Source organism: Molothrus ater, chromosome Z (genome assembly GCF_012460135.2).
Source record: "Molothrus ater isolate BHLD 08-10-18 breed brown headed cowbird chromosome Z, BPBGC_Mater_1.1, whole genome shotgun sequence".
NCBI lineage: Eukaryota > Metazoa > Chordata > Aves > Passeriformes > Icteridae > Molothrus > Molothrus ater.
This window is the reverse complement of record NC_050511.2, coordinates 17,058,692-17,086,271: the sequence shown is the minus strand read 5'-3', so window position 1 is coordinate 17,086,271 and position 27,580 is coordinate 17,058,692. Positions and strand designations below refer to the sequence as shown.

Sequence of the window (27,580 nt, the reverse complement as noted above, 5' to 3'; positions counted from 1 at the left end):
ACGCACTAACCCACAGCCGTGAAGGGCACTCAAGGCCCTGGGAAACCACTTCCCCATCTGCCGTCCCAGGCCGGCGCTCCTGGAGCGGGGGCGGGCCGGCGCTGGGGCTGCGCCGTGAGGAAGGCGGGAAGGAGGGGAGGAGGGCGGAGGCCGTCCCGGGCGGCGGGCGGGGAGCGGGGCCGTGACACTCCCCGCCGCTCCCCAGGGCTGCCCCGCGGCCCCACCGCCGCCGGCTCTGGGGGAGCCCGGCCGGGCCGCGGCTCCGGCATGGCCGGCGCGCCCGCCGCGCTGCTGCGGCCGGCGCTGCTGGTGCTGCTGCTGGCCTCCGGCCGGCCCGCTTTCGCAGGTAGGGCCGTGGCGGGGGTCGGAAGGCACCTGCGCCCACGGGGAAGGGGCGGCCCGGCCGCAGTCCCGGCGCCCGCGCTGGTCGGAGCGCTGGAGCGACTTGTGGCCGGTGTTCCCGCGAAAGCAGCAGCCGGACGGGGAGTGGCCCTGCCCCGGCCCGGTGGGGCGGCGTGGGCCCCGTGCTCGGCCCAGCTGCCGCCGCAGCCCCTTGGCCGGGAGCGGGAGCAGGAGCGGGGGCGGCGGGAGCGGGGGCGGCGGACGGGCGGCGCTGGCGGCGCACAGGTGGTGGGACGGCGGGCATTTTGTGAGGGCGCGGTGTCCTCTTGTCCTAGAGTGAAGGCCGAGCTGTCCGCTCCGATGTGAACCCGCCTTGTGCCTGCCCCCTCTCCTGCTGCAGAGACCCTGGGACTTGACATGGCTACCCTTCCCAATAAAAACGTGGATGCTTTGCAAGCAACGTAGATGTACACCTTTTCCCTCCAACTCCTATCATAATTTTAGTATGTCATGAGGAAAAGTGCTGAGGTAGAAACAGGAATATTCCCTGCAATTCCTTCCCTGCTCCGTGCGTGGGAAGTAGTAGTCCCGATGATAAGTATCAGCCAGCAGCTGCAGGTATCTGGGTTTTAGCATGCAGCTTCGGCTGTCCTGTGGCTGGCTTTTCAAGACAGGCCAGGCACCTCACCAGTAGTGATGCACATTAAGGTATGCGTCTTGGGCAGTCATCAAAACCACTGAAACAGCCAAAAACTTAACCTGCAAATTCTGTTTCTTCTTGAGATGTAACTTGAAGTGCATTGCAATTTGAGCTTGAAAGACTGCTAATAAAGTTTCTTAGTTATATATATTTTAAAAACTATTGGATTAGCACGCAGTTGAAGAAATATGGTTTTTCATCCACCTTCATCCACCTTCTGTTCCTCACTGTAATCCCCTATGAGACAAACCAATTGCTGTAACATTCTTTAGAAATCTCGAATGGTCAGTTTCTGTGGTTGTGTGGCATCTGTTTCACTAGCTGAGAAGACTGGTTAGAAATGAACTAATATTTAATTATAACCTTAAAAAAATAGTTTTTATCTCAGAAGTTAATGAAGATATTAATGAAAGGATTAAATTCAGATACTGTAAATGAAATACACCAATCTTTTCTTTCCATGAGAGAATTTCAGTGATGGAGCTCTAAGTGATGTTCATCAGTTTTGTGAGAGAAGACCCTGCAGCCAGAGTGGATGGAGGAATTTTTTTATTCCACATAGAGATGTCTCAGATGTACCAAGGATGTCAGAAGATTTGAGTGCCACTGAAATGGCAACCTCTAGTAATAGTAGCATTGTCTTAAATGACATGAAAAAGGGTTTTGTGGATATTACTGATGGGGGTGTTAGGCCAACCAGTGCTTTATAGCTTGTTAGAGTAGTGTCGTCTGTCCCTGGCGCTGCAGGGAGTGCAAGGCAAAGCCAGATGATACATTTCCAAACCACCTGGTAGGAGCACAAGCCTGCTGCTTCTAGGTGCACCAACCTGTGATGCTCTGCTTGAGCTGCCTTCAAGCTGAGATTTGCTAGGCCATGTGGACTGACTTCATCACCAGGAGAGCTTGTTAAAATCCAGCTCTCTTCATTTACTCCAGGTGCTTTTACAGCTATAACCTCACCCAGAGGCAATCTAGCAAAAGGAAAGAAAACAGTCGAAGGCTGGGAAGGGAAAAACCCATGAGCTTCTTAGAGGCAGTACACTGAAATTAGGTTTTAAGTGACTTTCTCAACTCTTCAGTTGTCAGTGAGTTTCTGTAATAGAACCAGAAAATAACATTAGTACTGTTCATTTCACATTCAGTGCTTTAACTACAGGACTGTCTTTTATCTGGAAGTCATAGAATGCTTTGGTTTGGAAGGGACATTTAAACATTGTTTCTGGTGTGTAAAGCATTTGTAGATGCAGCATAGGGATATTCTTCATTGTGTCCATTTTAGGTGAGTATAAGAGGCTTACACACTCTGGTAGTTTTTGATTTACCCTCAAAATCTCACTAGATTTTACACTGAGAAAGTGTGAATCAACCCTGAGAATTCCCTTTTGAATAATTGTTATATTTAGCCTTAAAGGGCATTCCCAATGAATCTGGCAGCTTCCTTTTCCACTTCCATTTTTCCTCTGTCTGTACATTCTGTTAATACCATGTGCTATCAGTTTAGATAAGCTGACAAAAATTGGAGGAATGTTTTGTCATTATAAACTGTCCTGTTTTGATTCTTTGGAGGTTTTTTTCACCTCTTATTCTGCTGCATTACTTTTGCTATTTGTCCTTGTAACAAAGCTTCATTAACCCAGCTCCTGTGGGTTGAAATATCAAGACCATGTTTTGGAGAGTGTAAGATTTGTGAGCAAACCATATTATATATTCTGTGGTAGTGGTGATGTTTTTTTCAATCTCAACAGTGGAATTTGATCTTATCTATGATACCGCAAGTAATGTGTCAAAAAAAATAATAAAAAGGTTCTACTAGCTGTAAGAGAAATCATACCAAGGTACTGTAGGTGGCTCAAAATCTTGTTAACTGGTGGATCAGTGCCTACCTGCCCCACCTTCAGTGATGCATTCTGACTCTGAGGAGTTTTGTGGAAGGCAGAAGGTTTAACTTATGTTTCTTTTTTTCTTTCCAGAAAATTCGTTTATAGTATAAATATCAAACTGTTGCCCAGTGGTACTCTGCAAAATATTGACTTCACAGCTTCATTCTAGTTACTCTAAATTGCAGTGAATGATGCATAATCTCTCTGCCTAATTTCTTCCCCCAAAATCCAATATATGAATTTAGCATAATATAATAAAAAATTACAATTATTTAACCTATTTCCTGTCTTTTTAGTTAGTCCGTATTTATACTGGGGATTTGTCTCTAGTTATGTTATTCCACCACTTGCTTTAAAGAGGAGGTCTTTCTTTATTTGCCCCACAGAATAACATTTTTACATACAACAATAGGTCCTCTCAGTGTATAAATTTAATCTAAAACCTGCAAGGTGTATTTGAGCTTTTTGATGAATGCTTCTTTTAAACTAGAAGCAAACTGCTGGAAAAGCATTCCTTTTTGTTCCATTTGGGATCAGTTTTTCTAGGCAGAGTGGTGACTCTTTGGAAGAAATGTATGTATTTCAGTAATGTAAAGATCTTTCCTGTGTTTCTCTGGGTACTAATATAACTTGATATTACATAGTTGTTGGCTGTGAGTTTTGCTGAAATCTTGCTCTTAGAAAAGCTACGTAGAATTCTTATATATCCCATAGCAAATTTTTAGATACTATTACTGATTGTTGTTTCATGAATGAGCTACTAAATTAGGTCTTTGATTTGGTACTCTGCACAGAATCCAGTTCAGAGTCAAAGTCACACTTTATAGGAGTTGTCAGAATGTATTTGATTAAGCAAGGAGACAGCTAATATAGGAACTGGAACATTTAAACCTCAAAAGTCCTCTGTAGTAATGCTTGATTTTAAAATGAGAAAATTCTTTCAGAATGAAGCTAACAACTGCAAAATAAATATTTAACTGGTGGTGTTCTTACAAGCTGTATCCAAACACAGCTGAAAGCATCATAAACTTTGGCAGATGGAATTTGAAAATAGATATGTCTAGAAAAAAAAAAAGGTCAAGGATCAGCTTGAAGGAATCAAAGCTTTTACTAAGTCCTCCTTAAGTACGTCAAGAACAAAAGCCCTGCAGAAGGTCCATGCAGCCAGTTGATGAAGTTACTAGTATAAAAGAGGCACTCAGAAAGGGCATGGCTGCTGCAGAGAAGCTAAACTAAATGGCATTTACTTCTAATTGGGAAGATTCCCAAACTGAAACTCCTTTTTTGGGGTGGTGGAAGGGGAGAAGAGGTGTTGACCTAAAAGAACTTGGTGATGAAATGACTTGCTTGCTAAGGGTAATATCTGATCTCATGCTTAAACTCCCTGGTACCCTGGTACTCCCTGGATGGTGGCAGGTTTTATGCTAATATTTAAAACAAGAATTACCAGGGGACTGTAAGCCTGACATCCATAACTCAAATTTGTAGGTATTGTAACAAATGATAAAAGATGCACAAGTGAGATGGATCAGTTTTGAAGGAGTCTTTAAGATATCTTTAAAAAGTTCCTTATAAACCCCTTGGAGTTTTCTTGATGGGGGTGGCAAGGTGACCAAGATTTAGAGTTTCGAAAGACTTCTTATAAAGTTTGCTGCCAAAGGCTTTTTAGCATTTATTGGAGTGCAGGGCTTTGTATATTGAGTAATTGATTAAATAGGAAGAGTGGTAGATGATTGATATATTTTTTTAATGTGTCAGAGAGAAGTTACCAGCAGAATTTTGGAGGATTTGGTCTTTGGATCTGTTGCCTTGTTCAAAATAGCAATAATGGGGATGGTAAAAGTAGTGAGCAGTCACATGAAAACTCTTACTGATGTTACTGTTCCTCAGAGCAGAAAAGACAGGAGAAGACAATGAAGGAGGCTTGTTCAGATTTGAGTGGGTGGCCACCAGGATGGTGGGGTGGTTGGAAGTTGCATACAGGAAAGAAGAGGAACGCCCCACATTAAACTCTTCTTGATCAGGTCTAGCTGCATGCCTAGCTCTCCTCCTAGCCTTCATAGTCAAAGCTCCCGTATACGGCCTACACCTGTGACTGCCTAAAGCCCACGTAGAAGCCCCCATTGCTGGCTCCATGCTGCTAGCAGCCCTTATGCCTGGAAGAGAGGTATGAAAACATCTGAAAATGACACAGGTGGCAGGAGACTTGTGGGTCTTACCTGCAGAGATGACATAGATCGTCTCTGATGGAGATGTAAGAGCATGTTGTAGATGAACATGTCCAAAGAGAAACTAGAGGAATACTTCATAGAGAAATTCTGTTGCAACTCCAAAATAGACTGGGTGTGACAAGCTCAGGAAAAGACCTGAAACAAACAAACAAAAATTAAGGAATACTTGAAAAAATTTTTCAGTACAATTGCATGGTTCTTACCATTCCAGTCATCATTGTTGGAGATAAGAAAACTGGGCTGTATTCATCCCTTGTCCACTCTGGTATGGCCGTTGGCCTCTTATTAAATTGCTTGGACAGATGAATTTGATATCTGAGATTTATTTTCATTTGTACGTGAATAAGTATATAGAAAATAATATAAATTGTTTACATATATAGAGGTATGAATGAGAAAGACAGATTTTGTGTGTGTGTGTGTGTGATTGAGTTTCCTATTTCTTTTCCTTTATTTCTTTCAGTATCATTTTATGGTGGTAGCTTTGTGGAGCTGAACATGGCAGAAGCATCCCCTCAGACATCCTTACAGTTGCAGTTTCGAACAAGCCAGCCACAGGGACTGCTTCTTCTTGCAGCTGGGAAGACCGATTATTGTTTAATGGAGCTGCGCTCAGGATATGTACAGGTATGCTTTGTAACTGTAGCTAAAAATTATGTGTAGCCTGTGCTTATCAGAGTTTTTCTTAAGCATGTTATCTCTAACAAGATATCTAAACAAGTTGCTGTTCAGAGAAATTGAAATGTCACTTAATATAATTGATAATTTCAAAGTATGGCTTTTATTTCTTACAGTTATATCTCTATAGCCTTTGAGGTCTCTAGATCTTAAAATTAAGATCGTTGTGTTCAAAGCATGAGGTTCAGCAGAGACAAAATTTCAGATTTGATGATGTTAGCATTACAGAAAATGCTTGGATCTGAGTAATTGTATTTCTGTAAGGTAAGTTTTTGAAAGATCAGTTTCAGTTGGGCTCTCAGGAGTTGTTGTTTCTAGCAGAATTGCAGTCCATTGCTTCTTCTGCAGTTATTCAAACATCTGTGATCACAAGTAAACACAGAATGTTATTAGGATTTAATTTTTTCAAATCTATTTTGTAACTTATATGGTTAGTGTGAAAATATATGAAAATTAATGTGTTAACTATATCTTAATGTATGATTGTGAAAAAGATAATTTTGGATTTTTATACTTAAAATTCTGTCTCTTGCAGTTGAGAATTAACTTTGGTGTGGGAGAACGAGTACTGCATTCTCAGCAAAGATCTCAGCTGAATGATTTGGCTTGGCACCTTGTTGAACTACATCATGAACATGATAATGTCACATTGGTAATTGATAAACATGATAGAACTAGTGCAAAAATGCCTGGAATTCTTTATGAATTAAACATTGATTATGGCTTCTACATAGGTGGTACTGGTAAACTTGATGTTCCCTACCTTGTTGGAACACTACCTAGTTTCCGAGGGTGTATTGATGGTGTGTTATTCAATCAGTTAGACATTCTGATGCCTCTGAGACCTTCTCCTGGCTTCAAAAACATCCATGAAGTTTCAGTGGGGTGCAGTGATGAATTCTTTGCAGATGAAGAAGAACCTATTAGTTTCTTCAGTTCCAGGTCCTATATTTCTTTCCCCTCATGGAATGTGGACAACGAGGGAATCTTCGAGTATGCTTTACAAACCTCAGCTGCACGTGGCTTGCTGCTTTACCAGCCTGGGCAAGCAGGAGATTTCATTGCAATGGAAATGGAAGATGGTTTAATTAAAGCTTATGTTGGAAAACATGAAAGTAGAACCCATCTTTCTTCTCATAGGTCAGTCAATGATAGTCATTGGCACTACATCAAACTGAAATTTACTGCAGAATATTTGCAGCTAACATTGGATGAAGAAACTGTGAAAAAGTCATTACCCCCCCAGAGTAAGTTGCCCCTTCTGAAGGGATCCTTCTTTGTAGGTGGGGTAGATGACAGCATACGATCAGAAGTGATGAAGTTAATCTCAGTATCTGGGAAGTATGCCAGAGGAGGATCCTTCAAAGGCTGCTTAAGGAACCTGAAAGCCAACTCAGAAAAGAAATCACTGAAGAATGTTCTAGTAACTAAGGACATTTCAGCTGGATGTGAACTGCCAAGTTCTTTAAAAGCAAATCTTTCTTTAGAGACAGCTGAAAAGAACCCTCCTGTGAAAGCAGCTCCTGTATTTGCCATTTCCCATGAAAGCTCGATTTCTCTGGGCAAGGAAGACAAAAGCCACCTTTTAGTTCTGAGTAACTTGATTGTGCTAGAGGGTGAACAAGCTTCACTTGAATCTAAGCATATTAAAGTTAACTTAGACTTTCAGAAATTAGGAATTAATCAGTCACAAATTCTTTTTGATATAAAGAAACCACCTTCTCATGGACACTTGAAACTGAATGTTGAACCATTGCAGGAGGTAAATACATTTACTATGCAGGATGTGTGGCAAGGGAAGATTCTGTATGTCCATGATGGCTCTGAGGACACTTATGATTATTTTAATTTCTCCATTTCTGCCAGCAGTGAGAAGATCGTGCCTCCATATTTGCAAGGAAATGAGCAGCATATGTTTAGCATTACTGTTACTCCAGTAAATGATGCACCTGAGATCATACTTCCTGAGGGAAACTTGCTTCTTCTCTTAGAGAACTCAAAGAAACGTTTGACTAATGACCTGATAAAGGTTCTAGATGAAGATACTGATTCTGTGGGTCTCAGACTTTCAGTGCTTGGAAATCTGAATGCAGATGCAGGATTTTTAGAAAATTCAAGGCATCCTGGAAAAGCTATCACTACCTTTTCTAATGAGGATTTAGACAAAGGCACTGTTTTCTTTGTCCACACAGGTGTCAGGAACTCAAGGATTGTTCTCAGGGCAAGTGATGGTGAAAAGGTGAGCAACACTGTTGTGTTACGTGTCATGGCAGTTCCTTTGGATTACAGAGTTGTCAACAACTCAGGAATAAATCTCCTCCAAGGTGTTACAGCTCTTATAAGACCTAGGCATCTGGCAGTTGAAACAAATGCTGTCCTCCAGGAACTGGAGATATGGTATGAGATCACAGAGCCACCTCACTTTGGTCAGGTCCAAAGGCAGCATTCAAGGGGGGTATGGAAGCAAGTCAGCTCTTTTTCTCAGCGCTCTCTTCAGCGCAACCGGGTGAGATACTGTAGCACTTTTAAGGACATTCAGCTGGAAAACATTACCGACCAATTTAAGTTCAAAGTTAGCATAGGAAACAGAATCAGTGAAGAGCACACATTTCCAATCAGAGTGAAATGGTTAAGGTACAATCTATTGAAACATGCTCCTCTAGAAATTGAAAAATCAAAAAAGAAGTACTTGAATTCTGATAATCTGTTTGCTGTGATTGCAGATCTAGAAATACCTGAAGATGAGCTTCATTTCAAACTTCTGTCCCTACCAAAGAATGGACAGATACTGCTTAATGACCAGCCTTTGAAAGAAGGTTCAGTCTTTAGTCAAAAAGATATTACTGATCGAAAAGTGGCATATGAATTAATCAGCCAGTACCATGAAGGCTATGATTCATTTAGATTTCTCATTTCTACAAAGTATCTGGATTCAAATTTCTATGACTTTGAAGTCTACATCAAATCAGATTTCCGAAACATTATTTTGACTAACAATGGCCTTAATGTTGTTGAAGGGGAAGGAGAATTAATAACAAGCACAAAACTATTTGTGCAAACACCAGATAATAAAACTTTCCAATATGAAGTTATACAGTTTCCTAAGCATGGGAAATTAAAACTTACTAATTTTTCTGGTTCATTTGAGAATAATGACAATCTTACAACTTTCACTAATAAAGATATAAATGATAAGTGCCTTATGTATGTGCATGATGATTCTGAGACCGTGTTTGATGAACTTCTTGTCAGAGCTTACAGCAAAGAATCAGGAAAGGGGGCAAGCTTTGATCCAGAAGTAGAACCTTTGTCAGTAGAAATCAGATTCTATATTTCCATCCAACTGAAGAATGATGAGAAGCCAGTTCGCGTAGTTGATAAGATATTTGACATAGTGAGAAATGGGCAGCGATTATTAACTTTGGCAGATCTTTGCTATCATGATCCTGATTCTGATTTTGATGATGGACAGTTGCTATATACTAGACGTGGTATTTCCAATGGGGACTTGGTGCTAACAAATGATACTTTGCATAGACTCTTCCAATTCAAACAAGTGGACCTGGAGCAAAAGCAAGTCCTGTTTATGCACCATGGTGCAGATTTTGGGCGTTTTGTGCTTTTTGTGACAGATGGCAAGCACTATACTTCCTTGCTTCTGGAAGTTAATGCCACCGACCCTTATGTTAAGTTGGTAAATAATACAGGATTGTTGGTTCAAAAAGGGAAAGAAGAAACTGTTTCAACAGCTAACCTCAGTGCTATTACAAACCAAGACATAAGAAATGATCATGAACTTACATACAAGATACTCTCTTTCCCAAAATACGGAAGAATATATGTGAATAATGTGTTAAAGGATTCCTTTACTCAGCTTGATCTGATAAAGGGACATGTGACCTACAGACATGATGACAGCAACAACCTTATTGACACATTTAACTTTACAGTCCATGCTGGAGATGGCCATCTGGATGCTGGACTACAGGTTCGCGTGTACTTGGAAAGTCAGCAGCAGCCACCAAGGATTGTGAACAGAAACAATCTCTTGGTTGAAGAAGGAAAACCAGTTAAAATCAGTAAAGGAAAACTGCAAGTAGGTTAACTGTGTTGTCCATTCCTCCAAACTTGTAGTAAGTTTTCCTCAGTTCTTTTAGCCGTTGGCAGTGTCTTTAGTTTGTGTCTTGTCTTCTTTAACTCCATTTGATTGCCGCTAATATGACTGCATTCTGGGTGCTTAGTTCAGGAGAAACTGACACTAGCAAGCTTCCATTTTTAGGAAGGAAAATGGATCATGTTAAAGAAAATACTGGCCATAGTTTTTGACTCTCTTACATATTGGTGCATAAGAAAATGATCATTTGGAGATTCTGCATGTATATTTTTGTTTTAGGTGTAACAATTATTTGTACTCCATGTAATTGGTCTTAATTGAGCTGATGGGAAATGCCAAGGAAGAAAGGAGTTTTTTTGATTTAATTTGGAGCTAGCCCAGTTAAAATTGTTTAAGAGTGACATCCAAAATTTAAAAAAAAATAAGTCACAAGCCTGAGGCCATTTCTGTGTGATTAATTCTTCTCTGCCCAATTTTTGTGTGTAGCCTTCCAGAAGCCACCACGAGAGGGCTCTGGCTGCATGTTGCTGAAATCCTGAATTCCTTGTTTCAGGCAGGGATCTGTAGATGTGAGGCCAGTAGGTAATTATGCAGTACATTCCTTTTAAAAACTTACAAAACATATTTGGGGTTGCAAAATGGCTCCCATGCAACCTTTATTTAACATGTGTCTGCTTAAAGTATTATATTGTTTTGGGAACTGTGTAACCCAACTAAGTGCCAGTTTAGTTAGGTAAACAATCCCAGAATTAAAAGTGAAAAATTCAGAAGAGAATTATAGAATTTTTCCCACTTCCATTTGAATAATTTTGGGATATGTTCTTGAATTGAAGGTTGTTCATGAAAATAGTCCTCCATCTGAGATTGTGTTCACAGTAAGACAGCTTCCAGTACATGGATACATTCGGAAGTTTTCCTCGGAAGAAAGTTATCTCAGTTCTGACCAAAGGCCAGCTTTGAGCTTCACACAGCAAGATGTCGACGAGGGCAAAGTTCAGTATGTGCAGACAGTTTCTGACCAACTACATGACCATTTTTTTCTGGATGTGACCAATGGTGTCAGAACAGTGAGTGGAATAGAGATCTCTGTAGACATCATCCCCAGAATGATTCCACTGGAAGTACAGAATTTTACAGTATTTGAAGGGGGCTCAAAAGCCCTGGTGGAAGACTATTTAAAGATTTCTAGTAGACACTTTGCAGGACTCAGCTGTGAATTCATTTTAACTGAGCAGCCAAAACATGGGTATGTTGAAAATTCTCGTGTTCCTGGAATAAAGTTAGCCACATTTACCAGAAAACAGGTAATGTCTGTAGATCTTCTTAGACATAGTCTTGATTAATTATTTGCTTTGCTGAAAGCTGTGAGATTTTGTGAGAGGTAGTGAGATACAGGAGTTTGAGCTTTATTCTGGCCTTGAGTTAAAGACCTTTCTGTTTTTTCTGTCTGGTCTTTGGAGTGGGGAGGGAGGCTGCCTCGTTGTGGTGAACCACGTCACTTCCTTGATGGCACTATTGGCACAGACTAATGTACTGTAGCCACAGTAGACTGATGGGCCACTCACATTCAGGCAGAGTTGTAGATAGTTCCAGATTTTGCACTCTGGAAATGTGAGACTTTGGGTGCATTTTGAAAAGATCAGAGGAAGTGCTATGTAGATTGAACAAGTAGAAAAGTGGGAAAAAAAGTAATTTTTTAGGTAATTTCTTTGCTCACAGATAGCCACTATATGCACAATGTGCTAATTTTCAGTAATTCAGCTCCAAGAAGCAAGATGGTATCATAGGTCACCATCTACTACTAGCACTGTGTTCAGTTTATAGCTTCCAGGAAACACTGTTAAATATAGTGGGGTTGGATTTCCATTTTTCCTTCAGGAGGAAGGAAAGAATGTCAAGACTGGCAAGATATTCTGACTAGAGGAATGGACAGATGAGCAGTAAAATTTACTGTTGTGAATGGAGCAAAAATAGAGGTACAATCTGATATTACATCATAAACAAAATGTTAATAGAATAAATAGAGAGCCATGACTAGGATGTTTTTCAATGTGACATTTATTTTCTTCTAGCCTCTTTAGTTTTTCAGCTTGTTATATTTTTCAGGTGGAACAAGAATTAATCTACTATGTTCATGATGACAGTGAAGAACTGATGGACAGTTTTACTGTGATAGTAAATAACACGGAGTTGTGGAAACAGAGTTTACCCCGAACTGTGTTTGTAACTGTTACTGCAGTAAATGATGAAGCTCCTGTTGTAAAAGTAAACAGAATTCTTCAGGTATGTTTGTCAACCTTTTGAAGTGTTAAAATAATTCCATTAATTCTGATGCCATTTAATGCACCTTCATTAACAGACTTATGTCTGGTAGGATAGTTAGTATAATATGTAGTAGTCCTTGGGTTTAGAGAAATTAATGCTAATGAAAGGAGGCAGTGCATAGGTTATTTGTATTTAGGAAGATTTTAGACATGGAGAACTATTTTGGCTGTTGTAAAGTTTATCTAGATGGCCGAATGAGCATTCTTTTAATCTTAATGTTATGTGAAGTCTCTTGGACTGATGTAGGGCTTGTGAGGGTGGATGGCTTGCACCTGGAGGTTTGTTATATTTTTGTGTTGTTTGCCGAGGTGTCTTGAGGGCTGTTAATGAACATGTAACTTAGGAAAGTACCAAGAATAGTGATGAGAATGAGAATGCCAACTTTTCACTATTGTATTTGCTCAGCCTTCCAACCCTATGCCTCTTGCCATGAAGTGCACTAAAGGGTCAGACCTGCTGAAGTACATTCTACTGCCTGCTCTTGTCCAGATATGCCAGTAAGATGGGACAAGAGAGAATTTATTATGTGTTGGGTATCTCTTAAAGCAGGAGTGGTTTTCTTTTAAAAAGTTGCAATAATATAATGCAGTCTGTGGAAATCTAGGGTCATCAAAATATTAGTCCAATCACTGAAGCTATTACTTCACAATATCACAGTGTGATACTGTGAGCTAAGAAAAAACATGTTATCTTTTTAACTGCCTTCTCCCCAGAAAATCCTGAAGAAAATTTTAAAGACACCTTTAGCTAAAGCTACCTTCAGCTCTTAATAACCATATCTGACTTTTTAATTTACAGATCTTGGAAAAGTTATCTACCACTACAGAAGTGACTACTGTCACTTCAGTTTCAGTGCATTTTTAGATTGATTAATTATTTTGTTTTTGTATAGTATTTAAACCAGGACATATTGGTATAGTATTTGTTTGTGATACGATAGCAGTCAGTAATGAGAACCATTTTAGTAAGGACTCTGTGCCTAAAAACCTCCCCACATGTAAAGACTTTCAATCTGAGATCTGATGAGTAAAAACAAATTAAGTGACTCCAAAAATCAGGATGAAATGAACATGGTCAGCTAAGTGGTCACAGTAAACCAGCTGGAAGACATTAACATGGAGAAGGTATTTAGGAATAGGCTTGAAAGAAGATAAGCAGGATATTTTGAAGCTCCAATCATTCCCAGTGCTCTGTGTTGCAATTTATAAATGGGTGGTACCAAAACATGCATTTAATTTTATGTAGTTAATTGTGTATTGAAGAGGGAGAGTGCATTACCCTAAAGATGATGGTAACCTTGTGTTGTATATTTCACATCTTTTCATATGAGAAAATACATAATTTTTAAACTAGCTGTGGTGTAAGTATTGTACAGCTTCGCAGTGGAAGCAGATAATCTGCAGATGCCCACAACAGAAGATAGCCTGCCCTGTTCAGAGAATGCTGACAGAAGGGCAGACTGCATTAACAAACATTTGGGTGGCACAGAGCACAGTCTTCCCCGGTTTAAGTAATCACAGTAGTACTCTACAGACATCAGCACAGCATGCAGCAATCTTTGTCTAGTCACAGAGAAGAGAGCACCGTGTTCAGCCAAGTTTTTTGGGGTCTCTGTTCTGGTGCATTGCTGGCATTAAACTGTTGGCATTGAACTGCTGGAGTTGCAGTCTGTTAAAAAGATCTAAGGCTGTGTAGTGCACTGCAATGCAGCTTATGGATTTTTCTAAAAATATCTGTGAATCTAGGCTTCCCAAGAGCAGGATTAACAAAGCTTCACCTACACAGAGCTGGTCCTTTCTACTGGGGAGGCAGTCTGTGTACTAGAACCGGGATGCTGCATTTGTGCCTGTGGTTCTGCTAATCATGCAAAAGCTATTGTTGAAAAATCAAGTTTGTATCTGTTTTGAGTGGCTACCATTATGTACACATATGGTGGATTCACGTGCAATCTAAAACAAATTTGGCAGTCAAGTTATCTGATGGGAGGACAATGCTGAGATGAGTCTTCCTCGAATCAAACTGGTACATCCTCAGTGGATGGAAGAAAATGGGTTTTCCTTAGTCCTCCTAAATATTGAGATGAGATGGGCATTCCTGTGTAGGGTGATGGTGGCTGGCTCCATGTTCAGCCAAACAGTCTGTGCTCCTCAAGAACATTGCTAATGTTAGATACTGAATAATAGACAATGTTGCTTTTCAAAACTCAGTAGCTCTTTTATCTATTTTGTAAGGTTGGAAATGTATACAAAAGTATAAAATGACTGACCACTACTGTAAAAACAGAAGTCTACTAGAACTGTTGGAGTTGGCTGAAGTTTAGGACCTCAGAAATTTTGCAGATCGCAATACAAAGAGTCAGAAAGAAATGCTGATTGATTAAAAATACAGGCTAGGATATGGCATCTGCTGCTGAGAAGTAGCTTATGTGAAGAAGTACATGTCAAGAGGTGAAGAGGCCAGTGATGCTGCTGTGGGCGTGTGGAAGTTAATTTAGGCCTTTGGGCTTCTGTCCAAATTCAAGAAACTTTTGGGTTTAGCATGTGTGCACACATGCTAAATGAGTCTAATTCTAGCTTTCTCACTTCAGAGACAGCCATAACATCCCTTCTTCAAACAGCCTTGTCTGTTGCTATCAATGTTATGAGCACCGTGGGGGGAGTTTCAGAGTGACAGACATCCAACCATTTTGGGAATTTTTCTCTGTTTTTTTTCTAGGAAGCAGAAGTAAATGAGGGTTTAAAGTGTTTTGGTTTTGGTTTTTTTTTTTTTTCTGGCTCAGAATTTATGACATAACATCTGAGATGCAGAAAGTTTTACTGTCCTGAGAACTTCTGTAATCCATTTAATTTAAATACTTTCCATTGCAACAAATTTGTGAGATGTATTTTTATTTAGAAACTTAAATTATTAGCATTTTAGATATAATTTCTTAAAATTTCCACAGGTTCTATGGACTTCTTTTTTCTGAAATGGGAATGGGTAAAGGAAAAATGATGTTTTGAAGAAAATCACTATTCTGGCATTATATGCTGCAATTATACGTGTTTAAATACATGGGTGGCAATGCTATGAAATGACTGTATTCTTCTGCTGCCACAAGAGGGCTATATTTTCCTAGAATTAGTTTTTTTTTTTTTTAAAGCACAAATTTAAACTGATTATTTGTGTTGTTTTCTCTAAATTGCTCTCTAAAGTGTTAAAATGTGAATACAGACTGTCTGGTAGAATATGTGGCATGCAAGAGATACTGATGAGCTGAATCCTGTAAGTAGAGCAGAATAAATTATTTTACATCAGCAAGGTCATGAACCTTTTTTTGGACTATGCCTGTGGAATATGTTAGGCCATGAAAAATCAGTGTCATGCTACATCATGGAGGTTCAGATATAGTTTTCATGGTGCTCTTCAGGGAGATTTTGATCTCAGATATGAAAAATAATATACTTGTAACACTCTGCTGTGTTCTCAGTGTTTGCTTCCCTATGGTTCTTTTAGCTCTTAGATCTTTCATTCTTCAAGGATCATGTTGCAGGCCATGTATAGTACTTAAAAAGCATTAAGTGGTAGTGTGCTGAGACAACAGAATTAAATACTGACATTACAGAAAAAACGGTTTTCTATAATTAGAAATTTTAATTTCTAATTATCTAAATTTCTAATTTAATTTCTTTTTTCCTTTAGTAAGGAAAATAACTTGAAAGTTAGTGAGTCATTTGTAATAACATGTGTCCATTATAATTTTATTTCTTTGCATATTCTGTATGTGACCTTTTATTTTCTTCATAAAATAATTACACAAGTACTACTGAGACAAATTAAAATGTCTCAGTGCAAAACCTGTGACACTGATGTGCTTATTTGGTGCCACTCACTAAGTCACCCTGTGCTGTTAGTTGTCATTCTGTGCCATAAGTGCCATTCCTTATCAAAACTTAATATTAGTAATTACGTTACAGCAAAATACATATTTCAGGGGAGAAAATAACTATTTGTTAGTTGAAAGGTATTTTTTATTATAAACTTACTTCTCAAACTTCTTCTGATTAGAAAAAAAAATCAAACTTCATTTTAGTACCTCTTTTTCCATGGCACATATTTTGTGACACAATGTAGGATCAAATCTTTCCTCTGTTGAAGTGTGGTGGCACAAATTTCAGTCTCTTAAAATGTTTTCTTTCATGGTTCATGTTAAAAATAGAATTAATACTTAGTGAATTGTGATTGCTGATTTTTGGCTCTGTAGAGGTAAAATGCTCTTTGTTAAGGATCATGTGTCCCCTTCAACCATTTGGTGTGATGTTACTACCAGATATTTATTAAGTGTACTTAGACCCTAGGAAGACAGGGAGGAATGATGCAGTGTGTTTTGAAGCTCAAGCTGAGGTATTTAAAGGTTTAGGCTGTTAAGATTTTACGCTATGTTATAAATTGTGTATGGAAATAATTGATATTGATGTAGTGAATATTTTAGAAATTTCACTTCATGTTGAGATAAATATGTATTGTTCTTTGTTAGCACTTCTGTCTGCATTTCCAGATATATGCAGCAGAGATGAAGAACAAAATAGGCCATTGCTTATCCTTTCCAAACAAGAAATTACCCAGTCAGATAGGAATGAAACCCAGAGGGCAGTCCTTTCTGCTTGAAATAAGGGACCTCAAAGATCATCTAACTCCCCCTGCCGTGGGCAGGACCATCTCCCACTAGACCAGGCTGCTTGAAGCCTTATCCAGCCTGGCTTTGAACACTGCCAGAATTCGGGAATCCACAACCTCCTTGGGCAACCTGTTTCAGTATCTCACCACTCTCACAGTAAAGAATTTTATCCTAATACCTCACTGAATTTCCCCTCTTTCAGAGTGTACCCATTTCTTCTTGCCCTGGCACTCCAGTTCCTGTCAGAGAATCCCTCTCCAGCTTCCTTGTAGACCCCCTCAGGTACTGGAAGGTGTCTGTGAGGTCCCCATACAATCCTCTCTTCTCCAGGCTGAACAGCCTCCATTTTCTCAGCCTGACTTCATAGAAGGGGTGCTCCAGTCCTTTTATCAATCTCGTGGCTCTCCTCTGAAATTAGGCTTAGAATGTGCTCCAGCTTTATATTTACCAGAAGTAAAAAATGGTTTTTATACCATCTTTCTCAAAACTAGTTAACTATTTTTCTGCAATTGTAACCTGCTAAATGGTAGGCAGCTGTTGTTGGAGAAGGCATTGGTTGTTTCATCTCCCTGAGTGCTCCAAGTGTCTCTGGGTTTTCAGTGCACTAAAAAAGGGCCTCTGGTGCATTCAACTAGAAGAAAATAGTGCAGCTACAAGAACTGTTCCATTTGTATTAGAGTTTGTGCTGTCCCCAGGCTGTTTTTCTTTCATCTTTTCTGCTGGTGAAAGTAGAACATACTCAGTGTCTTACCTGCTGTGAAATACATGACACTAATATTCATGTGTATGTGTTGGAAAGCAGTTCCTTGACTCAGTTATCATAATACAATTTTTGTTATGTTTCTGAGAATTTAGAGCACTTGCACTCCAACTGTCTGAAACTCTTAACTGGTGTAGGGTGTGTTTGCTTGTATTATTTCAAGGTCTCGTATTTTACAGACTATTTGCCAGGATGAGCTATGCCAGTCTGTGATCAGAGATTTGGATGAACAGTTAGGAAACCTATTATAGCTCCGAGTGTTGCACAGCACAAATCTTTATTCTTCCTTTTTCTTGGAGTCATGTGTCATCCATCCCCATCCCTTGTCTCCTGTTGTTCCAATTTGCTTTTGTATGCATTTTCTTTATTTATTTTTAAAATTGTTTTTGCTTTTCTAGGTCTGGGTGGGTTCAGTCACAGAAATAACTGTTGATGACCTCTGTGCAGAAGACAAGGACTCCTCACCATCAGAACTGGTGTATTCTATTACTCCACCTAGCAATGGATACTTGGCTCTGAAGTCTTCTCCAAACAAGAGCATCCTTACTTTTACCCAGGCTCACATAATTAAAGGGCAGCTGGTATTTGTACACAATGGTATGTGGTTTCAAAAATATCACATCTGATACCAGAATAGTGCTCCTATTCAGTATATTTGTGTTTGTAATGCATCAAAGATCCCATTGTAATGTCACAAAGATCTTGGAACACTGGTTATGTGAAGTACTATACACTGGTTATACATTATCTCTAAAACTAAACAAGATGTCTATTTAAATGTGTGCTCACTGAGAAACCTTGATGTTCTTTTGGTTCATTAGATAGCAGCCTTCTTTCTGAAAGCAGTTTTGCAGTAGGGGAACATTTCCATGCACCTTTCTGAGATAGGAAATCCATTTTTTTGACTCCTGTGATCGAAAATTTCCTGAAGCCTTTCTGTCTTGCTACAGTACAGAGCTGTTCATGGACCAACAGTCTCACAGATACCTGCCATAGTGCAGTGATGGATGATGAAGTTATGGTTTATCTGTGTGATGTCAGTGTCCCTTTCAGGTTCTGAAAAAATTAAGTTTTAAACATTGACTCTTTCTCTTATTGTCCAGAGCTAGAGATCAGGGATTTTTTTTCATGTGGAAGAATGTGTGGGAAATAAAGAAGTTGGGGCAGCTTCATGCATCCTTGAGTGGCAGTAATGGGAAGCCACAGGAAAGAACTTCCCAGTGGGGTTCTAGCCAGAAGAGGTAGGGCTTTCATAGGGTGATAGCTACCTGTTTTCTGCTCCAGCTGTATTACTACTTGCCTCAGTTGAAAGAAGAAAGGAGTTGCTACAGAAGGAATAAATCATTGTTTTGGGATGGAGATAGAAGAGACACACTGCTCTCCTACCAGCCCTGAGGCAGGCTGTGCTCCCTTGGGTGCAGAAGTCACTCCAGATTTGTGCTGTCTTCATGAGGCTGAAGTACTGTGCCTTATGATGCACTGTCTTGGAAGGTGCATATGTGTTGCTGAAATTGCTTTACAATCAGCTGCTGGTGAGCTGTAAGTATCCTGCTCAAATAATTTGGTCAGGAAATAAAAGCTCAAGAGCATGATAGAAGTGAGCCAAGCTATTTAAATTGTTCCAAGGGAGACTTTGACATGTAAGAAGCCCTATGATGATGGTAGGACAGGGGTAAGTGTGGGGAAATTAATCTGCTCTGTGTTCCAGAAAGGGCAAATGCACATATGTAGTCCTAGAGAGTGAATCTTGATTAATAAAACTGAAAAGAACAGAAAATTTCATTTTCCAATGAGTGGGAATGTTGTAGAGTAAATTTGTAACATAAAATTACCCGGCTTGTGTGTCAGGTCTTGCAGCTGCTCTGGCTTTGCTGTCTGCTCAGCCTTATGGTCTCCAGTGCTTCACAAAGTACTCTGGTCATTTTGCTTCTTTGCATTTCTTGTTCAGTGGTTTTCCTCCCTCCTTCATCTTGACCTGTTGCTGGAAATGTAGTTGTTACTCCCATCTTACTGCCTCCAGCCTTACCTGGGGCCTTTCCTTATGTTGTTGCTGTCATTCAGCTTTTTATCCCTTTTCTCTATGTTTCCTCTGTTCCTTGTTATCAGTCTTACAGTGTGTGCTGGCTACTTTGTCTCCTCTTGGAAGTACCCCTGTCTACTCTTCCTACTCACTTCAACCATTTCCAAAAGCACAGGTTCTTCTTGGCTGAGGCAGCTCTTCCATCCTCTGGCTACTCCCCATGGCAGTATGCAGTTTTTACACCTGTACATGGCAATGACTCTTCATTCTCAGTGTGTTTTTTACTGCAAGTGAAAGTACTACTCTACTTTGCTTTTATGCCTCTAAATTAGACCTCTCAATTTTCCCTTCACATTGCTCAGCCTTATGAGTTACATTTTGCTGCTTATTCTGTAGTGTGAGTTGCAAATCTTCCTCTTTCTCTCATGTTTTCCCTTGGATTTTTGTTTCTTTCCTCCATAATCTCTGATTGTTCTATCACCAGTGTAAATGCAAAACTAGAACACACTTTCCCTTTTCTGTACCCCTCTTTCAGCATAAGAATTCCTTCTCTTTTTCACTCTTGCTTCACTCTAGGGTTCTCCTCTCTCACTTTTGCAGTATGAGCCCTGCCCTTAAAACCCTCAGAGTATTCTTCTTAGGGGCAGTAATAAATTGAACTCTTGTTGCTGATGAAGTCTTTGTGCTTCTCAGTGTAGCTTTTACAAACCCTCTTTCTAGTGTCCTTTTAATCACCTCTGATCAGACACATTTTAAAAAATTAATTGTGATAAAATGATAAATACTCCACCCAACCAGAACTTCAAGATGCAGTTCTGTTCCTGACTGCTGATGACAAAATGTCTATGTCAATCAAGCAGTTGACCTGCCTTAGCCAAAAAAAGCAAGAGAGTCTGCATAAGCAGGTTCATTTTGGGTTATTTTTCAACTTAGTACAAATAGTAGACTCTCAGATGCTTTTTTGAATAAGCAACTGGTTCTTTTTTGTTAGAATATATAATAAAATAAAAACTTTTAAAATAAAAGCAATATGATCAGATCTTCCAGTGCTTCTTCAGCTGTCTGGCTAATATAAGAGCATTTCCTAGGTATATTTTTAACTGTAATCTCAGAACACACATTTGATTCTTCTGATATGTTAATTTATAGTTAGGCAAAGTATGATGATCTTTACATGAAAGTATGTGGTACTCTCTGGCTTTTAGTATCTATATTCTTGTAGCAATATCTTATTGCTAAATTGGGCAAAGCAAATACAAGAGCGTGGTAATTCTTTGCAGCAGTTAATGTTTCACTTCTTTTTTTGTTTTTTTACCTAATTGAATAACATGGAGAACCTCTGCTTAAAAGCAGCCTGTCAGTTCTGAGATATGTATTTTTACAGGAATCCACTCAGACTCCTGGAGCTATTTTGCTATTGCTTCTGCCAAAGTACATACAGGTCCTAAGATTAAAGGGAAAAATGTGCATTTATTATGAGTACACATAACCTCTGAAATAGTTTAAGCTGTGACAACATACCTTCTTCAGCAAAGCTGAAGTGCAGTGAAGAGGCTAAAGAAACAACCCAAGAGTTTATTCAGGCCTTTAAATGTAAAACAAAACGAAAGAACATTCAAGTTACCTTTCTCCCCAAATTCCTTCTTTGCCAAAATCTGACTGCCTAAGTGCTTTGGACCCTCCTAAGACATAAATGGAGTTGAACATTTTGGAGTAATTTTTTCCCCAAGTTTAAAATTTCAGCTCCACCATGTCAGTGAAGAAGAGAAGGGGGCACTCTTGCTGATTTACATCTAAGGGGTGTCTGGCTTTCACTGAAAACAACAGCCAGTAGTTCTTCCTGGGGAATGTGTTAATTGCATTATCAATTTATTTAATTGTAATTAAGATAGAAGGGCTCTGATAAAAAGTTGCTTTCAGGGTGATCTTGGATATATTGCTAAGGAAACTTTCTTGTCTGCTCATCTGGGAGTCACTTTGGCAGTCACACTGATACCACCCGAGACTTTGATTGTTGAGATGGAACCCCTTTCTCATCTGGTGCCTCCAGTGAACCCTGCTTGACTCTCTACATACCCAACACACAGTCAAACAAGGTTTCCTCACTGACTTCACTTCAGGCTTCCCTTAGCAGAATCTCAGGTGCCTCTATCCTTAATTTAATTATTGTGCAACTACAGAATAAAGGCTCTGGCTGGGAGCCCCTGACAGGGGACCCTGACCAAAAGGCTTTGCAGTCTAAGCCACGAAAGTCTGAAGTCCTCAGCTCCTGCCATGTCTCTGAGTGTTGGTCCCCTGGCAGCAGGTCCCAGTGCCCTTTGTTAAGCAAAGGCTCAGCAGTTCAGGGCTGCTTGCCTCAGGCTCTGGCCACCCAGAGCTCAACCTGCACAGCTCCACTGCAGCTGCACCCAGAGCTACCTGCCCTGAATGTGTTCCTCAACAATATTTCACGGTAGCCAAGAATGAAAGGTGTCCAGTGTATGTTTGTTTTTTGTGTGACAGAGTAATATAAGAATAAATTTATGGTTTTGATTTCCACAGGAACAATGTCTGGAGGCTTCAACTTTCAGGTGACAGATGGTTTGAACTTTGCACCCCGACAGATTTTTAGCATCACAGCTCAGATGCTGGTCATTAGCCTTGAAGTGAACAAAGGGCTCGGAGTCTTTCCAGGTAGATTTTTTGAGATGGTCATGATTTTGTCCACTTGAAAATATTGCCTAATAGAGAGTTATTTGTCAGATAATTAACTGACTAAACTATGGAAAACTGTAGCTGGGAATATTTATGTGTGTTTTTTAAAAAAGGGTGAATGTTTTCTCAAACAGCATACTGCTTTTTTGCTTTGCAGTCTTTAACCTTTTGATACGTGCATGCTTGGAGTCATAGAAATTGGCAGTGAAATGTTCAACTACAATGTGATAACACTGTCTGCCTAAGCTCTGGAGATTTCCTATTTAGGTTTGTTTAAAATCTCTGTACTCCATTCAGATATTTAGAGATTTAGGAGGTTGTGATAGTGCCTTGTAAAAGCAATAGAGGAATGAAGATTGTGGCCATGAGATTCTGAATACCACGTGACAGCAGCACAGACTCACTGAGGAATCAGAAGGCTGGAAAACTTTGATTCACATTTGTGCATTTGTAGCTAGTTGGTTCAGCAGCTGAGTATTTTTTAATGAAATCATACCATTGAAGGAGTTGATGTGCTAAGAGGTCTCATCAGAGCCATTTATTCCTTTACTGGCAAGAGTAATCCCTCATTGAGTTAGGAATCTAACATTTATTGCAGGATTAAAGGAGAAATAAAGATTAGTTTTCTCTCAGTAGTATCTTGCATCACACTTTTGTTTGTGATGCCTTCTTTTTTTGTTTCTCTGAATGTGATCTGTAGAATCAGAGAGATACTAAGAATTGGCAGAGTTCTAGAGGTTGTAATCTGTACCTTGATTTATTAATTGGATATGGAAGAGGAGCACTTTGTCTTCTTACACTTCCTGAATTTAAGTTGCATAAACAAATGTTTGCAGCAAAAGCCACTTAAACACTTAAACACAGGCAACAAAAAATGAGATTGTAGCAGCATGATCTTCTAATTCAGTCAAATAAATGGGATTCACATAAGTCCACTTACAAAGCTTATTAATCTGCAATTTTGGTGTGTAAGGTTGCCTTGGGCACAGGGATTTACTGGAATTCTATCTTAAGCCAATGATAATTGTAAGAAAAGTATGCCTAATACTTCCATAGAAGGCAAAGTCTCTAGGCTGTCAATCAGTTCTTCCGTTTATAAAATACAGTATTTCTTTCAGCACTGCAAACTGTATTCATCCAAGATTGCAGTTTTTTCCTTGCATTTTCACTTATTTTGGGTTAGCAAAATTCCTTTTAGATGTTATAAAAGTGTTACTAGCTTTTTCACTTGTTCTCTTTATGGTATTTTTTAGAGACATTCTGGAGCAATATGGCTTTCAGTTGTACTTTGCCATCATGAGATGACTATTACAACAACTAGAGTGCCAAATGGTTACTATATATAAAAACAACAGCCAGTGTCCTGTTAGATTTTATAGCCCTACTAAAAAGGGATAATTTTGAGCCAGCTTGAGAAATCTTCTCTCTGGGGTAGTAAAAATTGAATTTATTGTGAAGAATTTACCATGTCTTTGTGACGGGGTGTAAACTATTCTCTAAAGCATATTGTTCTGCAATTTTATAAGAGCATGAACTGCTTTTTTTCATGTTGGGTATACCAGATCTGTTTATATAATTCATAGATTTTTTTCTGTTTTAACAGAAGCTTGTTTTATTCAGCATACTCAGAAAATTGACTGCTAGATATATTAGTTTTTTCTACTGTATCCTAGATATGTGCAGTGGAAGGATTTGCTTCTTCAGGAAGGCAATTGCTCAAAAAAGAAATGAGCTGAGTTTCTCTGAGGAGAGTTAAGCCTGACTTGTAGTTAATTGGAAGCAGAGCTGTCAAATCAGTCTGTAGATGAGATGATTTATAACTCTTCAGCAGTGGTAGGGAGAATGCTCATGCCAAAGCATTTTCCAAATCTTAAATGTAGGCAGTAAAAATGTGTAACAAAATGATGAGGCACCAACATTATGCTGTTGTACTCTACTTGAATTGATTAGCTTGGCCTTACTCAGTGTCACCTGTTCTTGTGTGTCTTCCTCCTCTATCTGTTCCTGTCCCCTGTGTTTGGGTGGGGTTTTTGTGATTTCTCCTTCTGTGATTGGGAACACACAGGCAGTGTTCTCACTTCATTTTATTTCACCCAGTCTGCTGGCTGGCAAATAACCTTCCTCTCCCTGTTGAGGTGTCAGACCTGAGAACTACTGTGAGTGCCAGGGAAGTTCTCAACTCTCAGGTGAGAAGTGGATGAAGGAGAAGGTTAAGTTTGAGGAGGATGCTAATTTACAGAAGGGCATGATAGACTGTGTTGTCTGTGTCTCTAGACTGTATTTCAGCCTGTGGAGTTCAGTGAGTGAGGTCAGGTCTGCTAGGAATTGAGGGAGTTTTGTGACAGATGCCCTTGTTCCCCATGGCCATGCTCTGTGATGGCAGTGGTGTGGTACCCTGGTATGGTCAAGAAAAATTGCAGCAGTAACTTCCATCACTACAGTGTGACCATGTTTTAGAGTTACTTTGTCCTAGTCTGTTAAGGCAATAAGGCCTGATTTGCATAACTAGCAGGTTGTGCAAATAACTGCCTTTGCAGGTTTATGTGGTCTGATTAACTGTTGTGCTAAGTTGTACATTCTTGACCACATCTGCTGTATGCACAAGGTCATGGTTCCCTCCCTTCCTGTCACAGGAAAAAAAAGGAAAAGAAGGGAGGGGTAGAGGACGGAGACTTCTTGAATTAAATATTGTCTGGGAGAATTTTTCTCAACCTGAGAGACTCCTTCACTTTTCAAAAAGTGTGCACACAGAAAGACACGGGAAGGTAAAAATGGGAAAACAGGAAGAGACAGAAGATCTTATAACAGCTCTGTTTCAAATCAGTTGTTATTTGAACCAGAGCACATGCAGATGTGAACAAGCAGGCTCCTGGTATTAATAATGGCTTTAAAAGCATCCCTATTCTTCACTGTCCTTACAATGTTTTTTCCTTTTGAATATTATGGCATATATATGTATATAATACATGTGTTATTTTGTGTTATTCTTGTATGAGATAGATTGATAATTCAGACTTCAAGTATATTTAATACCATATAGTCTTTGAAATTATGTATTGAAACCTATAAAGCTTGTTGCTCAAGGAGAAGATAAAATGTAAAAACGGAGGTAGAAGTGGGGATACAGGGGGAATAGGATGATGGGAATCTTGCTCCTCTAAAATGATCATTGAGCTTAAATTTTAGTTTGCTGACTGTGTACCTTGAAACTGCATTAAAAAGAAGCCAGATTTTTTTTTTTTTAGGAAATTACTAGCTAGGAAATTATTGCCCCAGCTGTGTCAAAAATTGTCTTGCTTTGGCTAACTCCAGAAAGCTCTTTATAATCTTTAAGACAGAAGATAGTAACCTTAGTAAGGTTAGCGTCATGCTATGTATTAAAAGAATTTTGTTATCACTCAGTCTCCATCTATCTTAATAAATAATGCATTATTTCAGTTCAGGCTGTTACTTCTGTTACATGGTGTTCTTCCTAGTTTGTTTAATTCAGTACTTATGTTTTAATTTTATTAATGAAAATCCTATTTCACATTGATAAAGTGTACTTTTGTTAATAATTGATTTTGGTTTATGTGTTCACTAGAAACTTTGCCGTTTTGAGTCTTCTCTGAGTCAAATCACCTATGTCTCCTGTCACAACTGGGAATACCAAAAACATTGGAGTTTGAATTTGGTTCTAGACATGTGATATAGAAACAGAACTTCTTATACATGCTCTGATCTATACTTCAGGTAGTTTTTGCAGAAGCCAGTATTTAGCGATTACATGTGCTGAAGAGAACTGCATTTTTTGCATTTTTAAAATGTGGGTACATCCTACTGATAGGCTTTTTAATTGAAAAAGCTGTTGAAGAGTTGTAACCAGAAGGTAACTAGAAAAAGAGTAACTCTGCTGATCTTATAAAATGTTATTAAAATGGTAAGTAGAATACCTGGGTAAGAGTGTGAGTTGTGCATGCAAAACTTAGACTTTTGGAAAAAAAAATCTGTTGTAAATCTTCTTCCTATACTTCACATTTTTTAGGTTCCAGGAAACCTATTTCACAGCATGATCTGAAAGCTGTAACCAATGATGTGACCAGTGCAGGAAACAGAACTATAACTTTTGTGATTGTAACTTCCCCAAAACTTGGAAGGCTGATCAGAGTAGATTCTGATGATGCCACTCAGGAAATCTTCAGTTTTACACAGTCTATGGTAAGCATTTACTTTATAACAGCTAGTTTAGGGGTAGATTGTTACTTCAGAGAGCATCTCAGTTGCTAATTCTTTGTGTAATCCACTTATATCTGTTAAGTAACCAGGCATATGTGACCCATCAGTACAATCACCAAGATTTGCTATGTCATTAAATATCTGGCGTCTAGTAATGAACACAAGAGGAACCTTTGTTCCCTTCTGCTTGGATACTAGCAGGGTCTTGGCAATTCCCACTGTTTTGCTTGTAAGACTGTTTGTCAAGAAGAGCTGTTCTGGTGCCATTAACCAGCAGTCAGAGGTTGGAAGCTTTTAGTTTTTGGCAGAAGGAGCAGCCTTTTTCTCTATGAAAAGTCCAAGTATCAGATCTGTTTCAGCTGTACAAAGTCCTCATGGCTGTCCCCAAGATGACTTTTATTGACTATATTGGCTGTGGTACTAAATGTGTGAAGTATCTTAACTGTGATACAGACTCTCTTACTGAATGACTAAAACGTGGCAGCTTATGTAACTTGATGGAAAAATTCTTCTGCAAAAGGAACTACTTGTCTGTGGGCAGAATTCGAATATAAATATCTTTAGCATGCATTAAACTATTCTCAGAAAATTAAAGGGAGTGAGATAAAAGAGGGTCAGTCTTCTGACTTTGCTCATGGGAAAATGTATTTTTACAGATTTTAAATGCTATTTGATTGAGTATATGAAGGAATAAGAAAATCTATTGGCCAGAATTTGAACTTGGTCAGTAAAACCTGGTAAAAGGACAACATTTTTATTTGTTGTCATCAGGCTTTGAAACAACCTGACCAAGGATGGTTGTAGAATGGGTCTCCACCTAGACTTAATAAATCAAGATGAACACAGAATGGTTTTCATGAAAAACATGTTGTAATCCTGTTATGTCATTGGTCTTGTTTCAAAAGTTGCTGAGTTTTGTCTTGTTTTATGAAAGCAATGAACTGTATAATGACACTTTACCCTT

General features: G+C 39.2%; 1 protein-coding gene across 1 annotated transcript in view; it reads left to right on the top strand.

Moving 5' to 3' along the window:
- The first annotated feature begins 267 nt into the window (after positions 1 to 267).
- The window catches only part of LOC118699607 (chondroitin sulfate proteoglycan 4-like), a 37,134-nt gene continuing 9,821 nt past the window's right edge, over positions 268 to 27,580 (top strand). Inside the window, exons 1-8 of the mRNA XM_036403707.2 lie at positions 268 to 346; positions 5,617 to 5,780; positions 6,367 to 9,927; positions 10,779 to 11,249; positions 12,052 to 12,228; positions 18,086 to 18,284; positions 22,249 to 22,380; positions 26,426 to 26,598. Coding sequence (XP_036259600.2) covers positions 268 to 346; positions 5,617 to 5,780; positions 6,367 to 9,927; positions 10,779 to 11,249; positions 12,052 to 12,228; positions 18,086 to 18,284; positions 22,249 to 22,380; positions 26,426 to 26,598 — 4,956 coding nt within the window. The remainder of the gene's footprint in view (positions 347 to 5,616; positions 5,781 to 6,366; positions 9,928 to 10,778; positions 11,250 to 12,051; positions 12,229 to 18,085; positions 18,285 to 22,248; positions 22,381 to 26,425; positions 26,599 to 27,580) is intronic.